The sequence below is a fragment of the Curcuma longa genome, chromosome 4, assembly GCF_044706935.1.
Source record: "Curcuma longa cultivar G26 ecotype Majalengka, Jawa Barat chromosome 4, ITB_CL_G26_1.1, whole genome shotgun sequence".
NCBI lineage: Eukaryota > Viridiplantae > Streptophyta > Magnoliopsida > Zingiberales > Zingiberaceae > Curcuma > Curcuma longa.
The window spans coordinates 9,791,707-9,812,384 of record NC_133864.1 but is presented as its reverse complement, the minus strand read 5'-3'; the positions used below and the strand labels follow the sequence as shown (position 1 = coordinate 9,812,384).

The 20,678-nt window shown below is 35.1% G+C and overlaps 1 protein-coding gene across 5 annotated transcripts in view; it reads right to left on the bottom strand.

Moving 5' to 3' along the window:
- The window catches only part of LOC141828246 (serine/threonine-protein kinase BLUS1), a 28,503-nt gene that overhangs the window by 1,537 nt on the left and 6,288 nt on the right, over window positions 1–20,678 (bottom strand). For all 5 annotated transcript variants that reach the window (XR_012601751.1, XM_074715642.1, XM_074715643.1 and 2 more), the window contains exons 5-18: window positions 20,240–20,364; window positions 20,056–20,100; window positions 19,872–19,953; window positions 19,726–19,794; window positions 19,470–19,640; window positions 19,343–19,399; window positions 14,868–14,936; window positions 14,625–14,759; window positions 14,463–14,539; window positions 13,580–13,840; window positions 10,929–11,017; window positions 10,687–10,769; window positions 6,895–6,990; window positions 6,709–6,807 (exon numbers count right to left, since the gene is read on the bottom strand). Coding sequence is in view for 4 of the 5 variants with exons in the window: in XM_074715642.1 (XP_074571743.1) it covers window positions 6,709–6,807; window positions 6,895–6,990; window positions 10,687–10,769; window positions 10,929–11,017; window positions 13,580–13,840; window positions 14,463–14,539; window positions 14,625–14,759; window positions 14,868–14,936; window positions 19,343–19,399; window positions 19,470–19,640; window positions 19,726–19,794; window positions 19,872–19,953; window positions 20,056–20,100; window positions 20,240–20,364 (1,458 nt within the window). In the remaining variant the exon portion in view is untranslated. The remainder of the gene's footprint in view (window positions 1–6,708; window positions 6,808–6,894; window positions 6,991–10,686; window positions 10,770–10,928; window positions 11,018–13,579; window positions 13,841–14,462; window positions 14,540–14,624; window positions 14,760–14,867; window positions 14,937–19,342; window positions 19,400–19,469; window positions 19,641–19,725; window positions 19,795–19,871; window positions 19,954–20,055; window positions 20,101–20,239; window positions 20,365–20,678) is intronic.

The window sequence follows — 20,678 nt, the reverse complement described above, 5'->3', positions numbered from 1 at the left end:
TATGAACATTATCCATATCTAACTTCTTTAACAAACTATAAAAGATCCCACAAAATGTTAAATAGTCGAATGCAAATGTGCACATTGAGGAACTCATAATAGTCATTGTTTCATCAATCAAGTGTCAGTCTATTTATGCATCTCAAAATGCATATTGAATATGATGTCGGCAAGTTGAATTGCAACTTGAACAAGAAAAAGATGCAGGTCACACACCTAAAAGTGGAAGGAATAGGAGAATAAGAAAGGTAAATGAGAAAGGATGTCAAGAATCACTCACCTGAGTAGTGGAATCACTCATGCCATAAGCGTGGAATCACTCACACACCCAAGATACATAACTGAGGGAAGAAGAAAGTTATATTGCTAAGGAATATCTTTCTTCTTCTCAAGTTACAAGCTATATAGAGGATAAAAATAACTCTAAGCTCCTTACTACAAAGAAAGTATACTTGGATTGAGCTTGGTACTTTCTTGGTCATCTTCTTCCTCTAGCATATTGTAACTATGGTGGGATCCATTCAAAATCTGTTGGTTCTTGCCATTGAAAAAAAAAATCTGTTTTCAACAAAACTTCTAGCATTGGTGTAGCAATAATTCTAAAATTTCAGATGCACTGATAGAAAAAGTTAGGTCACAAAGTCTCCGAGTATTGTTGAAGCTTAAGAGAGTTGGCCACTTAGTGATAAACTCAACCATCGAATCATCCATCCACGTCCATCTTGTTACCTTGGAGAATTTCAAAGACTTGTGTCAAATTCACACATATTCCTCTAATATAGATCAATATATCATCATAATGAACTATAATGAACTTCCCCATAAATCTTTAGTCATCAACCTCATGAAGGTACTTGGAGCATTTGAGAGTCCTAATGGAATGACCAACCATTCATACAATGCAACTTGACCTAAGAAGTGGTTTTCTACTCATCACCCTTCCAAACTCTGATTTGGTAATATCCACCTCTAAGATCTATATTTAAGAAGGCCTAAGCCGCAACCACTTAATCCAACAAACCATCCAACCTTAGAATGAGAAATCTCTACTTGACTGTTATCTTGTTCATTGCACGACTGAATATGTGCACCCTCTAAGTTCCATACTTTTTATGGAAGAAGACAAGAATGACACAGGATTCTTGGATCATACCTTTCTCAAGCAACTCATCCACTTGACTTCTACCTTCAAAGACATTCAGTAGCAGGGTACATTAGATTGAATGGTACATAGAATCAAATCAATGTGATTGCATATGTTGCAGAGGTGGAAGCTCTTCTAATATTAAGTATTTGAATTGAAAAGGCAATTCAACAACTTCCACAAGAACATCAAACGAATGTTCTTTTACTTAAGCTACAATCAACACAAAACCCTCCAATTCTCCAATTTAACACTTTGAAGGACTTATGAGTAGCTTACATGATTTTGGAACATAGTCGAAAGAGCCATCTTCATGGAAGCCAGGATAAACTTAACTCCTTTCACCAAGGAATAAGTGTTCCTCCTCATACCATGCTGACACTATATTCCCATAACTTCCAAAATTAATCATAACCACTTTTTTTATCATAGGCTAGACAATAAGTTCTTAAAATTGTGTCAAAGCCATACCTCTTCTTGTACCACCATCATCCTTTGAATCATCAAGCTCTCAGAATCCCTCATTAGATTGCAAACATGCTCCTCTTCCATTTCTTCATTGAAGATTGGTGAATTTTCATTTTCTTCTTCTTCAGGTTCACTCTCCACTAAATGAACTTAGACCTTTTTCATGGGCATTTGTAGGCTTTATCATCCAGTACAACTTGAAAATTAAGGCTTTCAACTGGTGTCATTAGTGTATCAAGCTTTTTCTCCTTTTTCTTAGCCAAACTTTGACACATCCCCTCTTGTAAGAGCACCATTTGAGTTTTTCTGCCACCTTAAGTGTCTTTTGATAAGTCTCCTCTAAAGCTCACAGTGAATGCATCATCAACTCCCTTTTCATGGAAGATTTCATCCCACTCACATAGCAAGATACAAGTTGGTCATCATGCTCTTAAAGGTCTACACAGTTGAGGAACTTGTAGAATTATTCCATGTACTCAGCCACCAACCCATCAACTCATTGAAGTTGGAGGAGAATCTTCGGTATACGGCTTGAACATTATTCACTGAAAGAAACTTCTTTTCATCTAGACTTAGTTTCATTTCAGCCCGATTATTCACCCTTGGAAATCTTCTGTCATCTCTATTCCATTGGTATTGTCGCCACCAAATTAGAGATGGTCCATCGACTTCGCTGCCACAAATTTGGCCTTCTCCTTCCACTCAAGGAATGCCTCTAAGGAAGCCACCTAATCAACATATACATCCAGGACAAGTTTACCTTCAAAGTCCACAAATGTGCTTGGGTGCATTGATCTGCCTTCAAGAGCTGTAGCTAATCTCTCCAAGTTTCAGCAGCTTTTATCCTCTTTACTTCCCTTCACCTCTTCTAGAGCTGGTAGAGGAATAATGCTCATAGCCATGGGCATGTCACCCATCTTATTTCGTGGTGGTGAGTTGTCAATGATGTGTTCTTGATCATAGCCTCGAGCATGTCTCACACCTCGAGGTTTGTATGGAGAGTTTTAGAAGCCTCCTTAAGAATCTCTCCATCATATCTTGCACGGTTTGGTTGAAGTTCCTTGGCTCCTCAATCTCTAGTTGAAAATCATCATTTGGCACATTATGTCTTTGCACCATGGTGAGCCATGAGGAAGCTTTTGCTTTAATACCAAGTGATGCCAGCCAAGTTAAATTACAACTTGGACAGCAAAAGGAAACAGGTTACACAACAAAAAAGTGGTAGAAATAATAGAATAGGGAAGGTATATTGGAAATCACTCACCAGGTAGCATAATCACTCATGCCGCTAAATGTGGAATCACTCCCATATTCAAGAAAAAAAAAATTCTATTACCAAGAGACTGTCAGTCTTCTTCTCAAGTTCATTTTATGTAAAGGAGAAGTATAAGCTTCTTACAAGAAAGAAGTAAACTTGGATTAAGCTAGCCAATTGGAACAAAACACTCGATTCTAAGAGGTAAAAGTAAAATGCCTTTTGACTTCAAGTGGCCAACCACCTCTCCCTGTCCTTGGATTTTGCACAAGAACATGTGGAACATGTTATTCTTTCCTAAATTGGTGTCTATAGCACTTCATCCAAAGTGGAATATACCATTCTGGATTACATGTTTCCATAGAGACCATACATAGAGCAAGAGAATGCAAGCAGGCTACCAACGTACCTATGCCTCAGCCCAGTCAATAGGAGCCTTCTCATAAAAAATGAAATCCAAGCACACTCATATGCAGACGTTGATTAATTACCATAAACAACAATCTCAGAATTCTCCCCCTACACTTGTCTGGCAGATGATGTTGTGTTATAGCTGTGTTGGTGCTGGACATGTGAGTTAGGTGTGCCGATCAAACCAAACAGTATTGCTATAAGTGAAAGCAACAAGGGCACCAAAGAACTGTCCAGAACAGATAGATTGAGCACCCAGCCTCTGACTTAGCAGCAGCGACTGTTGCAATAGCATCAGCCGTAGACATAACAACAGTGAGCCTTGAGATATTAGTCTGTCAGTCTTTACCTTGACATAGGAGTTCCAGAAGACCAATAAATTTGTAGACAAAGGTATGATTCCAGTTTCAATATTCCTATTAAATCTTTGTAGATACTGGTAGACACATTTGTTTATGTCACTTTTATTTATTGTTTTTTGTTATTCATTTCTAGCAAAATCTTCTTTTCTTTTATGATTATGGTACTTTGTATAGTTGTTTTATTGTTTAATTTCTAATTGGCTTAGAGAATAAAATATCTATAAACTACCTTTATGACAAATTATTTTTTTCTTTGTCTTTATATCTACTTGGGGAGCCTTGGAAAATGATAAAGTTACTGCTATGTGACCTTGAGGTCACGGATTCTGTTTGCAAAATACAAGGTAAGACTGTGAACAATGAACCCAATGTAGTCCGACTCTTCCCTGGATCCTGCACTGGCAGAAGCTTCGTGCACTGGGCTGTCTTTTTTTATTTATATCTACTCTTGGATCATATGAAATGAATATGTTGCGAGCATTTTCAATTCTTTTATCAACACATGCAGATAGAATTACCAGTGTCCAAGTAGTTGGTCCCAATTGTGGAAAAGCAACTGACTCCAAGAGTGATAGTTTTATGTGGTAGTAGTCGGCCCAGCCAAAGAATTGCTGTGTTGATAGAGGTCTTGTTTAGTTTCGATGGTACCATTCAAAACAATGCCTATATTGGTCAATACTATCTGAAATCGACCAAGATTCATCCCTTGATCTCATTTTCTGATCAGGAGAAAAAAAAATATTATGGAGATAGAAGAGAGGGGAAGCACGGAAACATCAACCAAAGAACCAATAAATAGCAAAAAGTAATGCCAGAGTGGGAGAAACTGAGATGCCACCATAACATGTGCTTGTGATTATTCTCGTTTAAATTGTGTCAGCCCATGTGCAAGTCCCAGTAGTTAATTAAGGTATATTACTGAACATGCGAACAAAGCAATTCAAATAACTAATAACTAGGAGCATCGTTTAATCTGTCTTGGAAATTAATGGGATTGATCTCATTGGGATGCTACGCAAACCAATGTTCTCATTCGATACACAAACATCATTTTGGTATACGATATAATTCATGGTCAAGATGCTTATTTATATGTTTATTTGTTGATAAAAAATTTTAATTCAATTGATTTCTTATTGCAACAAACAGGGTAAACCTCTTGCAAAGGCAAGATAAGACTTAGGGTGGCAGGAACAATTGCACAGGCAAACAACTTAGGGTAAACAAACTAAGTTGGAAAGGATTAAAAGATTAACTTGTTTGAGTTGATTTTGACACATTTTAATATATGTCAAAGTGTACTTGGTGTCAAACACAAATTGTATCCAAAACTAATACCATTCTGGCCGCACAACAAAACTCTTCCAGAATGATTCCTTGAACCTAGGGGTGCAACTAGGATGCAACCATTGTTTATGTAGAGAGCCTCCAATATGAGACCTATTAGCACGTGCTAAGACTAGTTATCTATAGCAGAAATAGTTTAGTTTTCGTATGTTTACAAATCAATTTTAAAATATTTGAAATCCAACCTTTTGGTGCCATATTTTAGTAAATCCCAGCAGCTTTATTTTACCATATTATTGGTTACCTGTCCAATTCGAGCTATTGTTGCAAACCCAAGCTTGATGCAATGTAATGAATCTATGCATGTTTAAAATTTCATCAGTAGAAACTATAAGAATTGTCGAGAAGGTGCAGGTAGAGGGTGCATAAATGGTGAGCCCAAAACCGAATTCTCATACACAAGCGACTCAATTGTTAGTAGAATGTGAGAATGCCCATGCGTGCAATTATGGTGTCAAATATGTATATACAACATAAATAATACAATGCAAATAACACCACTAACACAAATATGGCATAGTTCAGAGAATCCGCTCCTATTTCATAGCTTATGACACATCCAGCGTGGCACCCGCCAAAATCAACTAATACCACCCACTCATAATAGGCAATAGGACAAGCCTCTACAATTTCCAGCCAATGGGATTTTCCTCAAATAAGCATATCTTCCTTAGGATGTAAATCAAAGACTAGGAGGTTTGAATTATAACCTTCAATTTTTGTCCAAGCCCTTGTACTTCTTTGAGCATTTAAACACAATGAGCACAAGAGTATAAGAGATGTTTTTATACAACCAATGCCCAAAAGTTTTCCAAGACTTTATATAAGAAAATCTCCAATGAATACATTCTAGCCACGTCGACTAAAAAAGGAAGCTCAAACATGACTATTAGACAATAGTTATATCATCAGATATCAAGCTCACAATCGAACTACAACTTAGATGGTCCCACCTTCACTTGCTTACAACCACCATAAGCTTACAAATGCTTGAGACGATCTAGGATATCAGTATCTCGGTTGAAGGCTTCACAACCTGGCCTCAGATAGTCTACCCAACCTAGCAAATAAGCACGCCATTATAATGATGATGCCCAAAGTAAAGGCCCAAGATTGCATCCAATCAAATAATCTCTCATGTTTAGGTCTTCAACTCTCTCAATCAGGTTCTGTCAAGCCATCTACTGCACCGAGCTCCTCAAGCTTGCTCTATGCCACTCGACCAACACTCTACCATTTAGTCTTCAACTCTCGCAAGCAGATCCCAAACTCTATGATAACTCGTTTCGTTCAATTGAGTCATTGAGCACACAATCACCATTAGCCAAATCCATAATCCAATCCCATTTAGTCAGCACCATGTAAGCTATCCAATTCCTTACATATCAAAGATAAAAGATGGCCTAACCTAAACCATATTACCAGCACATCAAAACAACGTTGTCTACACCAATGTTGTTCAGTCCAATCACAAGGCAGGAGTTATTTTTCCAATAGAAACTTTATGCTCGGTTAGATTATTGGTACATTTCCTCCTCTCCTTGTCAAATTTCTATAATTGATAATTCCTTATCTTCAACAGATTTTACCATTAAAAAAGGGAAAGTAGCAGTTCAGAAACTCTATATGTTTTATCTTGACAAACTGTGCAGGAATATCTATGAAGAACACATTCTTCATCTACCGAATGATAAAAAAGTATTTAATTTTCTCTCAGGTACCTGTGAATCACCAGTGTTATAATCAGAAACTTCTGTATAACCACCTCCAGATATGCTAGATGTTTGTTCCAAACACTTGATCAATTTAATCAGTAGTTCCTGTCAAAAAAAAGTAACAATAACAATCTGTAGTTGAATACCGAGACAACAAACATAGACAAAGGATAAAAGTTTCATGCAGCTGACCTTTTGCATAGCATTTTGATGCCATAAAAATTGCAACGAAGGAATGAGTGCAGCAGTATTCACAGCAGATGTTAATAAGTTCCCTGAAGAAGCTACCTAAGAAACAGTTTACAACAGTTAAAACAGTTAATCACACTAGTTGTACCAAATGATTGGTTGTGCGCATCCAAAATTCCAGTAATGCAATCAGGGGGAATTTGAGCTTTACACACCATTAAAATATCAGATGGCTCATCCAAATTCCCATCTAATAACATAAAACAAACTCAGTTCCATATGTCACAAGCATGACTTAGAACTTCTACCAGTAGCATTATGGATATGGGACAGCATACAGAACCTGTTTATCAGAACAAGAATGCAAAAAAATGTTGCGGCTTGGGTGTACTCAGTAAATGGTCAAAGGAGTTGATGTGAAGTATCAACCTTCCACACCATGCTGTAATTGTAAAAGAAATGGTATACCTGGAAATTTACTAAATATAAGCCCCCCAAATTTGCTAATTGTTTACTGGAATTAACAAAAGAGAAGCGGTTTCTTTATTAAATTCTTTCTCTTCACATGACTGCCATTCTATGTGCTAGATTGCATAGGAATATTTTGCTTGTCTATGCTTCTACATAGGATCATCTAACAATTCATCCTTTAAATTTCCATGACACCAAATTCAGCCTAAGTAGTAGCAACCATACCAACTCTGTTTTAAAAAGGAAAATGTGCAAAGAGAAAGATGAACAACTGGCATTAACTTATCTAGTAAAACTAGAATAACTATGATATTAAAAATCACACCTTGAACTCCCTTCACATTAAAAAAAACACAGGTCCAAATTATCTTGCTGGGAATCTAGAGCTGGCTCACCCTACTGCAAATAACATATCCAGTCTAGCAATACACAAGTTAGTTTTTTCCAACTAATACTCCACAGACATATGATATGTCAAATAGAAAAAGTTTAATCTTCTTTTGGATTATTGTTACTTCAGATAATTTATACCCTATCATTCCAATTTAAATCTTCCTTGACTGAATAACTTCAATCTTAAGGAAGCATTATACTTTTCCAAAATCTCAACTATTTACTCAACTCTTTCCTTTGATAATTCGTTGATGGCATACATGGACTTCATCATGATTAATAATATACATATCATTTACATGAAGAACCAAAAAAATGCATTTCCATAGGAGAAGAGCATGCAAAAAATCCAAAGTAGTGAACTCCACATTGTTGTGCGACATAAATTACCCAAGCAACTCTAGATCTTTCAAACCATGCGCAGGGCAATCTTTGGAATGTTCAAAACCATACAACAAATTTAAAAGTTGCATTCTTTCCCTACTCTCAAGGAACAGATTAAGGTGGCTGCTCCATACAGATCTCCATGGAACAATGATGGGCTTTCACATCAAATTGCAATGGCGCTTATGCTAGTGAAGGAACTTAACCTAAAGAAATTAAGAATAAAAAAATATGAAAAAATATATCACTAAACTCAAATAATAGTGTATCATGGATGGGCTTTTACATCAAATTGCAATGGTGCTTATGCTAGTGAAGGAACTTATCCTAAAAAGATTAAGAATAAAAATTATGGAAAGATATATCACTAAAACTCAAATAATAGTGTATCATTACCGTGGTTTAAAATCTCGACCTATGCTGAGGTTTCGGTCCCAGACCGGAATGATACAGTTTCAGTATCGTGCCGTACCGATATAATTTCGATATTTTTTAAATATAAAATACATTAATTAAAAATAAAAATATAATCTAAATATTTAAAAATAAAATAATAATAATAATTTTTAAAAAATATGGGATAATTTTATTAGGTTTTAATTAACCTATCTAAATTATCCCACTATAACTAGGAGTTGATTAAAATTAATAACCTAAGTTATTTAATTAAACATACGATAAAAACATTCACGCAACAGTTTCCGTGGTGGCCTCCGAGCCAGCACAACGCATCTGGACGCATCGCAGGGCTCGTGCAACACCTCCGGACACATCACCAAGCTCACGCGACGTCCGAAGATCCCTCCGGACACGTCGCCAAGCTCGCACAACACCTACGGACACGTCATCAAGCTCATGTGACGCCTTCGGAAGAGTCGTCCGCAAGGCCTCAAGAAGCGTTGACACCGGAGGTGTGCCTATGTTAGTCCATGGGCGAAACGAAATGTTTCGCCTGTATCGAGCGAAACGGCACGAGATTTAAACTATGATCATTACAATAAAACAATGTTATTTTAAAGATTGGATATTCACAGGTGTAGCAATGTCAAAGTTGGGAAGCTAGCCAACCAGGATTGTTAATCTAACATAATAGAATTGCCAATCAACTATACATTTAAGATTGAATATTCACAAATGCAGCAATATCAAAGTGGGAAGCTTGCCAACCAGGTTCAGATCTAATGTTGTGAACAACCTTTTATATTTAGCTTTGTAATTATACTTCTAATAGATAAAATGTTTATGGAAATATGCATAGAAGTGCCTAATTGATGCGGTAGAAAGATTAGTATCTAATGCAAGAAAGACTAAAGGATTGACAAATTAAGGGTAGAAAGGAGAATGATACAAGGATTGGAAGGAAAAGGTTGTAGGGCTAGCTCCCTTTTTGAAGGTGGGAGGGCAACACCTTCTAGATTATAAGTCTGAGCAGGTCAACTTGATTTTCCTAGTTTGAATTGATTATACTATTCGTTCTAGACTCCATAAACAACCTTATCTATTTTATTGGATTGTCAAGAGGCAAAATGGACGAAATGCTCACCTAATGTCCAAGAGGCACAACTTTTTCAAGTTTCCATGAAACAGTCTTACCAATTTACCTAGTCGAACAGGACAAGAAAAAAAAATTCAAAATTGATATTTTGATCAAGATTTAAAATATCAAGTCGTGTCGAGATTTCGATCCTAAATCAGAACGGTACAGTTTCGATACTGTATCGTACCATGCTGATATAATTTCGATATTTTTAAAATAAAAAATTTAATCTAAATATTTAAAAATAAAAAATTTAATCTAAATATTTAAAAATAAAATATTTTTAAAAAATAATAAGATAATTTTACAGGACATTAATGAAGTCTATTTAAATTATCCCTAACTATAGCTAGGAGTTGATTATTAAAATCTAAGTTAAAAAAAAAACACGATTGCAACTGGGCATGCACAACCGGAGGTCCGCACCACCCACGCGATGCCTCTGGAGGCATCGCCGGACCCGGATGACGCATTCAGACGGTATCTTGGCCAGAACGCCGGTGTCGGTGCCAGTCCTCTAGCGAAACCAAACTTTTCACCGGTATCGACCAATACAACTAGAGATTTCAATCTTTGATTTTGACCACTCATAATGAATCTAGGTAGACTTCAACAACCTAATGATCTTTCAATTGTGATCACAAGGACATGGAGAGACCTTGACAATGCATAGCTGACAAACTTGATAACGCAAAACTATTATTCATCACCACACAGCTATGATGCGACTATAGACATATTTTCTGTAGAAATCCAAGGTAGTTGCAATTTACACTGAGATCACCATCTATGAGCCTCAAATCCATCATTTGTATAGTATGTGTATGTCCTTCGCTGGATAGTAAAGTTGAGATCAAGGTTGTAAATAATGTAATATCAACTATATTCAATTTTCAGCTTCCACCAACCAGAATTCTACTGCATAGCTAAAGAAGTAAAGAAGTTCCAGATCCTCAAGTTTTGTAGTCCCTTCATGTGCATTCTTAATGCAATTAAAGGAATCAAGGTACCTTTGGGCTAGAATTCGGAAATGTTATCTGGAAACGTCCTTTACGCTGGATAACTTTTCCTTCTAATGGCTCCTCATCTACCACTGCACATATGTCAAGCAGATTTTCCATGATTAAACAAAGAAAATCAACAGCAAACCACTTGAAGACCAATGTGATTGTGCTTGTTTCTGGAGCACAGGAATGAAAAATCAATTTTTGATGGAAAGATTTCAAGATCACAAATGACATGGATATTATACCAGATGTAACATTCGGCAAATCTTTTATTTGATGGAACAAGGAACCACTGTGACTTCTTTCACGTTGACAACTCCATTTTATGCAATCTCTTTGATAGAATATCAGAAAGATAAAAGAATTAGCAACAAACTAATGTATGCTGAACTATTTGATCTACATGTAGAAAAGGAAACAAAATGAGCAACTACACTAACAGAACTGAAGCACTAAGCAAAACAAAAAATACATGGACAAAAAGGAAATGCATGAAGGTCAATAAATGAAATGAAATGAATACAAAGAGACTATTGATAACAACAATACTCATACAATACAGGAACCTGAGATAGCACTGAAAACATTAGTCATAGTAAACGTTAGAGCCTTGTTATACAATAGAAGAAACAAAATAAATAGAATAGAATAAAAAGAGGCAAGCTTCAATGCTGTCAGCATAATTTGCAATTGGAATTAGTATTGGGATTAGCCAAACAAAAAAGACATACTTCAGATAGATAAGGAGCTTCCATATAAAAAAACTTTAGAAAAGGGTAATCCGGTGCACGAAGCTTCAGCCAATGTGAGGTCCCAAGGAAGGGTCTGTTATACGTAGTCTCACCCTGCATTACAAGAGGTTATTTCCGCGGCTCAAACCCTGACTTTCAGGTCACACTGCAACAATTTTACCGTTGCACTGAAACTCCCCTCATATAAATAAACTTCAAAAAATAAAGAAAAATGGATGAACGTAGGAAAATAATAGAATTTTTAAATTAAACAAAGATTATTGATTTTTCACATCATTTGTCTAAGAAGACAAAAGGGGAGTTTTAACACAACAATAAAGTTGTTGTCGTGTGACCTAGAGGTCATGAGTTTGAGTCTGAAAAGCAACTTCTTGCAAAGCAGGCTGCATGCAATAAATCATCCCCCAAGACCCGCATTGATGGGAGCTTCATGCATCGAGATGCCCTTTTATTTGTTTAAGAAGGCAATTATCATTGTCTTGAAATGTTTGTCCTAACTATTTTGTGTGAGTCATATGAATATCTTTACTTCAGCTCTATGAGAATACATGCACTACAAATAAATGTTAGTTGATTGTACCTATTGTTTCAACTTATTTTATTTCAGTTTAAGATTTTCTAAAGTTGATTCTAAAATTACTAATTTAGCTTTATATGTTAGATAAGGTTTACAGATATCATTAATGTCCTTCTATTGAAGATTTAAATTATTATCTCATGTCGGAGCTTTGTTCTCCGACCGAAATGGTTGGCAAAAGTCAGCACATGTAGCAAACTTCAAAGCATGTTGAGAACACTAACCTGAATTTAATCTTATAATACTTTTTATTTAGCTTGTTGAGCTCCAAATATAAGCCTAACAATTATAAAGCAAACAGAAATAAAATTTCAGAGCAACAACTCAAAATATAACAACTGTCTTACTAGTACCAAAACAAATTGCGTGAATTGCTGATAACATTATTTCTTGTAACATCTTAGTGAAAATAACCTTACAATTTTCTAATTCAAATTAAATAACCATTAGGAGTTGGCATCTCATAACTTGAATGGGGCAGATACAAGTGCAAGATATCCACATATCTGAATTTCTGACTCTAGCATCAATCCTAATTTTTATTGTTGGTGCTCCTCCCTCCTCTTTTTCTCTAGCATTACATCACCTCCGGGATCAAATTATACCACAAATCTTGTTTGATTGTGGATAATACCAAGGCAACACTATGACGTCTCTAGTGTTCACATATTATCATTATTGATCGACAACTAAAACAATATGTTTGAACTAGCCAACCAACATTGATCAACACTTGAAACCAATCTATATTCCAAACATTGTTCTTTTATATTAATTTGTTCCTACTACATTTATCTAATGTTTAAATTAGTAATAGTAACACAAACGCATAGCCTTTATAGTTAGTTACACATACATTTATTGCCTACCACTTCTTTCTAAAGACAGCATAAGCATTTCTTCACCAATTACTGTTTTAGAAAAAAAATCCAAGATAATGCACTAAAGACTATCTCTCACTACTCTCCTCAGTTTAATACCTCATTAACAAGCTCCCCTCATCCCCCACCCCCACCCTTCCTCCTCCTACATATTTCTTCCTCTTATTCTAAGAAGAAATCTATTCAGCATTTCCTTCTGTAAATAGTCTTTACCTGTAATTTTGACATAATTAAATCAATATACCAGTTCGTTAGTAGAACCATCTTATTTTCTGCTGATCCAAACTTATTATTTCTAATTCCCTTGATGTGGGCATTTTGACTGATTAACAACTATAGCCAACTTTTCAGTGAATAGTGAGATCAGTTTGGTTTTTCTCAATCTAGCTTGGCATAAGTGACATTGAAAATATGAAAACTGGGAGAACACAAATAAGGTTAATGAGTATAATTGGCATAATAAGAGGCTCAGTGCAGATGGGATCACAAAAAATGTAACAGAGACTATAAGACATCATAAACTATACGAAGAGATATAAGTATAAAGAGATAGGATTAGATGGTGCTGTAGCATCCAAGCAAACATCAGATGGTAACTTTGTGAAGCAGTAGTAAAATTCATAAAGGGTTTTATGCATAAGCAAAATGAACTTTGTGATATTGTAGATTCCAATTATTACAATTACCTCTCTGTATCTGTGGCAACATTCCTATGTGGAGAAAGAATGCGCTCAAGAAGAAGAGAATCAACTGAGAATTTCTGACATACATTGCTATCCATGTTCAAAGATACAGAAGGGTTTCCCACATCTTCCCCATTATCCATATCAAATTTATAGTTCTTCATTTCTGATGCTTGAAGTCGTGAAGTAACAGTGTCTAATTGTGACTGGATCACCTGAGTAGAAGTTGTAGCACTCGTGTCCTCAGAAACATCAAAACAAGCTCTGCAACAAATTTGGATGTTTAAAAATTACAACAGTTAGTTACACGCACAATTCATCAATAGCTTACATGAAATGTATATTAACTGAAAATGTTGCCAACAAATACTTTTTGACTAGCTAATTTGAATGACTGAAATAGGCAAACTGTTCGGTTCAGTTTGAGAAATACACATGTTATAGTTGCATTTGTGAAGATTACCATGACAGATAACTCTCTATTATCTCATAATTTCCCCTATTTCAGCAATAAGTCATTAGCTCTATACACTTGTTGTCACAATACACTAAGGTTGCAATGCAAGATTCCCAATGCTGCTCTGAAAAGATCAGATAATTGTCCAAAACCTGAACAAGATTCTAAATTCCAGAGCTGGATGATTGTCTTTCTAAACTAAATCTCAAATAAACAGAACCTCTTCTATTCTTTCTGCTGTCGCTTCTCTCTCATACTGACATCTTTTTGCAATATGGACATTGGCCACCAGCACAAAACAGTTTTTTTTATGTAATTGTGGTTGTGACCATTACTATGTTATACCCAAAGAAGAGAACCATCTGTTTTCCTTTATCTAAAATGAAAATCCAAAAAGACACTCATTATTATCAATATCAGTTTACATACTTGAGTGCCTCAAGAGGGCGACTTGAAAATGCAGATGCAAGTGGACCCTCCAAATCTTGCATATCTTGCAGAAGATCCTAACAAACTTAAAAATTTACTTAGATACACCACAAGAAACACAAAAGGGATTAGGCAAGAAACAACAAATAAGAATAATGATACCTCCCTAGAAGCTTCATTGTCGGCAAAATTATCTCTCTCATCAAGCCTTGAAGAACCAATATTGCCATAACCTTTCTTAGGGTTAGTATTGACATCGATATTTTCAGTGCAATGAACATCATCCAAGGAGCATATCTGTAGAAAAACACATAAAAGGAAAAACGTAGCCATGTTAGTTTCTTATAACCAGTCAGAATAAGTAACACAATGTGACATGAGAAATCAAAAGACAAATATCCATACAAGAGCAGCTTGGGATTTCAAGTCCTCTAGATTGAAATTCCACCCACTTATTCCTCTCATGTATTCTTGCTGCAATATGCGATTAAGATTATAAGTGATATTATTAATAGCAACCAGCAGTATAATCTAAAAAACTTGAATAAATATAACAATCTACATATCACATAAAATAGCAGAAAAGTAAAAACCATCTATAGTATAATGTCCAACTATTTAGGGACATGCAATTGGGGAAGGAATCATTTAAAACTAGAATGGCCTAGAAAGGTTAGTGTTAGGGCCCACAAATTTTAAATTAAATTGAAGGATTCATTAGGTCATAGCCTCAAACTTACTGTACTAGTGACATATTTGGCTTTAGTTGGGAAAAAATTTAAAGGTGTGGTATCCCTTAGGCCCTCTACCTTGATATATATTATCACAATAGTTTTTTATATTTACACAACTCCCTCATGTAGGCACATTTACTATCGAATCTATTCTGTTTACAATTTGTTCCCCTGCACTTCCCCTCAGTTCAAAAATATTGTAAACTTTCAACTTGTGACATACTAGAATATTCTAGGACCTCTCAAAAACTGAAGCCTTGTTTCCTTAGGTTGACAAACATAAAGAAACATGTGGTTTGGAAAATTGAGGAAAATTAGCCACTTTCCCTTGTTTCTTTGAGAGGGAAAAAATTCCAGGAAATACCTTGATTGTAGGGATATAATTTACCTTGATGTAGCTTGATTGTAGGGATTTGATTAAGTCTAGATAGTATCTCTATAAATGTATGAGACTGATGAATAAAAATAATAATATATTTTTTAATTCCTCTAAAATTTCTTAACATGATATCATAACAAATCTTAGCTGTCATTACAAAGCCTAACCGACATTCCAAACCCTGACCTCCTCTTCTCTTCCATTATTTATCAATGCTGACAACTCTTCTTTTCCATTAGCCGTTGCAGGCCTAGGAGGAACCATCAATCATCGATCTGTCATCGCCCAGATTCCAATCATTGGGATCTCTGTACATGACCCACACATGACATTACAAGTTTTCTGGTCCAATCCCACATGTTGGCGCGTGAAAGCCCGTTTATTATTAAAAATCTCTTCGGTTGTCACTATTCCATTCACCCTACTGCGTACAACACTCACACATACCTGATTAAGTCAACATCTATTCAGGTGTTAGACTTTGTTTGTACAGCAGGTTCAGAGTTTCTTTGGTATTTTGGATTTCGTTCTTTGTTTTCTTTTGTTTTTGCTGCTCTTACCAAGAATCGTTAAAATCATCATTCACACCAATTACTACTATCGACGAGTCAGGTAAACCAAATACAATTCTTGTTTCCTTATCCTCTAAATAGGTCATTGATTCTGGTGTCGCATATCATATGATAAGTAATTCTAATTTGTTCTCTACTTTTCAATCACATACCTCTACTTCTACTTAACAGATGGGTCAACCTTTTATGTTATTAGGTCTAGCACAATTACTCCAACTTCTTCAATTCCATTATATTTTGTCTTAATCTTACCTCAATTTTCTTTTAATTTAATTGTTGTAAGCAAACTCACTCGTACTCTTAATTGTTGTCTCATTCTTTCTTTCTTGATTATTGTCTTTTTTAAGACTTTACAACAAAGAAAATTATTGAAAAAGGACATGAGTCTAGGTGCCTCAACATCCTTGATGCACAGGTACCAAAGTTCATCACCTATTCTAGAAGAATCACCCTGTTCAAAGCACATTATCAGTTGGGTTATCATTCTCTCTTAGTATTGAAGAAACTTTGTCTCCAATTTTATAATCTATCCTCATTAGATTGTGAGTCTTGTCAGTTTGCTAAACACGTCTTAGCTCAAGTCCAAGAGTCAACAAATGAGCTAATACTCCTTTTGAATTAGTTCATTCAAATGTTTGAGAACCTTGTTCTATTATGTCTCAACCTAGGTTTAGGTATTTTGTTATTTTTGTATGACATGGTTATACTTGATAAAAAGTCGTTCTGAGTTATTCTTTCATTGCTTTGCCTTTTCAAACTTACATGACTCAATATGACATTCTCTATCAGATCTATTGTGTAGACATATCATCTCAAAATGGAGTTGCTGAGAGAAAGAATAAACACTTTCTTAAAACTACAAGAGCTTTATTATTTCAAATGCAGATTCCTAAACGATTTTGGGTTGTTGCAGTTTTCACAACTTGCTTTTTAATTAACCGTATGTCATCGTCTGTTCTTCATGGTGAGACTCCTTATCATGTTCTGTTTCCAAATAAGTCATTGTTTCTTATTGAACCTACAACATTTAGTTGTACCTATTTTACTCAGGATATTTGTTCTCAAATCACAAAACTTGATCCAAAATCTCTAGAGTGTCTTTCTTAGAAATTCTCGAGTTCAAAGAGAATATAGATGTTATTGTTCTAATCTTAGTAATTATTTAGTGTCTATTGATGTCATTTTTCTTGAAATCATACTTTTCTTTCCCTCTACCAATCACCCTTTCTTTGTCAGGGGAGGATGGTGATTTGTGATTCTATATCGTCACATCCTCTATTTTGATCTTACTGAATCTGTTCTTGTTAAGCCTCCCATACAACAGGCTTATTCTAGGCAAGATATTCCTCCTCGTCTATGTCATGTGTTAGCTTCTTCGTCAATGAATCCAATTTCAAGTGATGATTCACCAATTGCTCTTCACAAAAGCATCAAGGTACTTATCAACAATCTTCTTTCGTATCTTATAATCACTTATCATCATCTACCTGTTCCATTATTGCATCTCTCGATTCTATATCCCTTCCTATAATTGTTCATGAAGCTCTATTTCATCATGGTTGGTGTATTGCTATGATCGAAGAGATCAATATTTTGGATGGCAAGGGTACTTGGACCTTAGTCAAATTACATGCATGGAAGACGGCAATTGGATACAAATGGATGTTTATAGTTTAAGTAAATCCAAATAGGTCTATTGTTTGACTGAAATTCCATTTTGTTGATAATTTTGATACTTTTCTCCTGTTGCTAAATTTACTTTCATCTGATTATTTATTTCCAAAGTGGCCATTCATAATTGATCCTTACATCAATTATACATTAAAATTGTTTTTCTCCATGATGACCTTCAAGAGGAAATCTATATGGAGCAACTGTTAGGCATTATTGCTCAGGGGGAGTATGAGAAAGTCTATCATCTTCATAAATCCTTATATGGTTTGAAACAAAGTCACCGTGTCTGGTTTGACAAATTTAGTCAATGATTAAGATGTTAGAATGATGAAATGTAAGTTTGATCATTCTGTGTTCTACAGATAATCTGCAATGGCCATCAGCTTGTTGTTAGATACGTGGATGATATTGTTATTACTAGGAATGATATTGTAGATAGTTTATCTCTTAAATCCTTTCTTCACCATCAATTTCATACAAAGGATTTAAGGATTTTAAAATACTTCTTGGGTGTTGAGGTAACAAGTAAGAAATGAATCTTCTTGAGATAGAAAAATTAAAAGCTAAACCATATAGTACTCCAATGACTCCTAATCTGCAACTCACAAAAGATGGTGAATTATTTGAGAATCCTGAGAGGTATAAAAGATTAGTTAGAAAGTTAAATTATCTTCGTTTAGATATTGCATATTTAGTCAGTATTGTGAGTTAATATATGATCCCCAATAGCTAACTATTGAGTAGTTGTAGAATAAATTTTGTGCTATTTGAAAGGAGCACTAAGATGAGGTATCTTATATAGCAATCATGGTCATACTAAGGTTGAGTGTTTTTCAGATGCTAACTGGGCAAGATCCAAAGATGATTGAATATCCAAATCTAGTTATTGTGTCTTTGTTGGAGAAAATCTAGTTTCATAGAAAAGTATGAAGCAAAATGTTGTCTCACGTTCAAGTGCAAAATCAGAATAGAGTTGTGACAAATGTTGTGTGAGATAATGTAGATATATCAACTTCTAACTGAAGTAGGTCTTAAAACTTATACCAACCAAGTTGTGGTATGATAACCAAGTGACTAATACTTCCAATCTCGTATTTCATAAGCAAACTAAGCATATTGAAATTGGATGTCACTTTGTCCATCAAAAGATTCGGCAAGGTTTGATTTCTACATGTATGTGACGACAGGAGAACAACTGGAAGATATTTTCAGAAAAGTTTTAAATGGGATTCAAGTTGATTATCTTTGCAACAAATTGGGCATGATTAATATCTATGCTCTAGCTTGAGGGGGAGTGTTATAGATTATATAAATAAAAATACAGGGATATGGTTTACCATGATCGTAGGGATATAATTTACCTTCATTGTAGGGATTTGATTAAGTCTAGATACTCTTTATATATATGAATGAGATTGATGTATAAAAATAATATTTAATTCTTCTAAAGTTTTTTAACAATAATATAGCAATATGAACTAATATTTCAAGAGCAATGATACAAACTTGTATTTATGTTACCTGTTCCAACTCATTAGAGGCACCATTGTCCTGCAACAAAATATCTGTCTCTCTTCCCTGAAAGAAAGTCTTATAATAACTTTAACAATAATTTCAACATAGCAAAGATACGATAATAATGCCATACCTTGAGTGCCTTAAAACGTTCACCAAGAGGAGAAAGACCCTCGAGGATAGTTTGCATTGAATACTCATTCGAGCGAGCATTTTTGAAGAAAGGGTGCTTCAAAAGTTTTTCTGAAGTCGGGCGTCTCTTTGGATCCTTTACTAGGCAAGTGGCCAGCATCTCTTTAAAAGACTATAAAAAAAGTCACACATCTAACATAAAGGTCATGAGACATATTTTGCCACAAAAGTTTCTTTTTTTTAAAAAAAAAACTAACCTTTGAGAATCTCTTGTCTCTTTCATAATCAAGGCCTGGTGGTGCATTTTGTAAGGTCATAAGCAACACCTGTCATATATAACAATTTTTGAGTATTGTACAACAAAAGCAAAGGCATGCAAAAGACATTTTGATTTCAAATAGACCTTCATAGGCGGATACTTTGAGAATGGGGCATGGCCATGCGCAAGTTCTAATGCAGTTATACCAAATGACCAAATGTCAGCTCTGTTCATTATCAAAACTATCAAGGTTAAATAATTAGCCAATAATAGAAAATTTATTTCAATTTAATAGGATAACATGTCATAATCAGAAATCACCACCGACTTAAAATCATATCCATGTAGCTGTTGCATTACTTCCGGAGCCATCCTGATGCAAATTTTTAAACAAACCATTCTTTATTTCTTTATATGAGGAAACAAAAAATTAATCCAATACGTCAAACAAACTACGAAATCAACATGTTCATTGATGCCAAATGTCAAAATACATAGTAGGCAGACTTTACCAGCATGGGGTCCCAACAAATGTATTTCTTGCTCGTTGCCTATCTCCAGTATCGAACATACAAGCTGAGACTCCAAAATCAGCTAACTTAACAGCTCCCTTAGCATCAATTAGGATATTCCCAGCCTGCAAATCAAATAAAAGTACAGGATCAAACACTATAAGAGCAAACAAAAATTCTTTGATAAAAGAACATGTAGTAAAGGTTGAAGCACTAGGGCGATACAAAATCTGTTTTTTTTATAGGTAGGACAACACAATCTTGTTAACATGGCAAGAGGTCCATATACCATGAGCACAAGCAATGGAATCATAAATCAGTCAAACGAAATCCAATTTATGAAATAATTTGATCTATGGACAGCATTGTACTAAAAGGTCATAATGCCTGCACATCATGATTGTCAAAATTGATATCAGTATCAAAAGCAGGTTTGAAA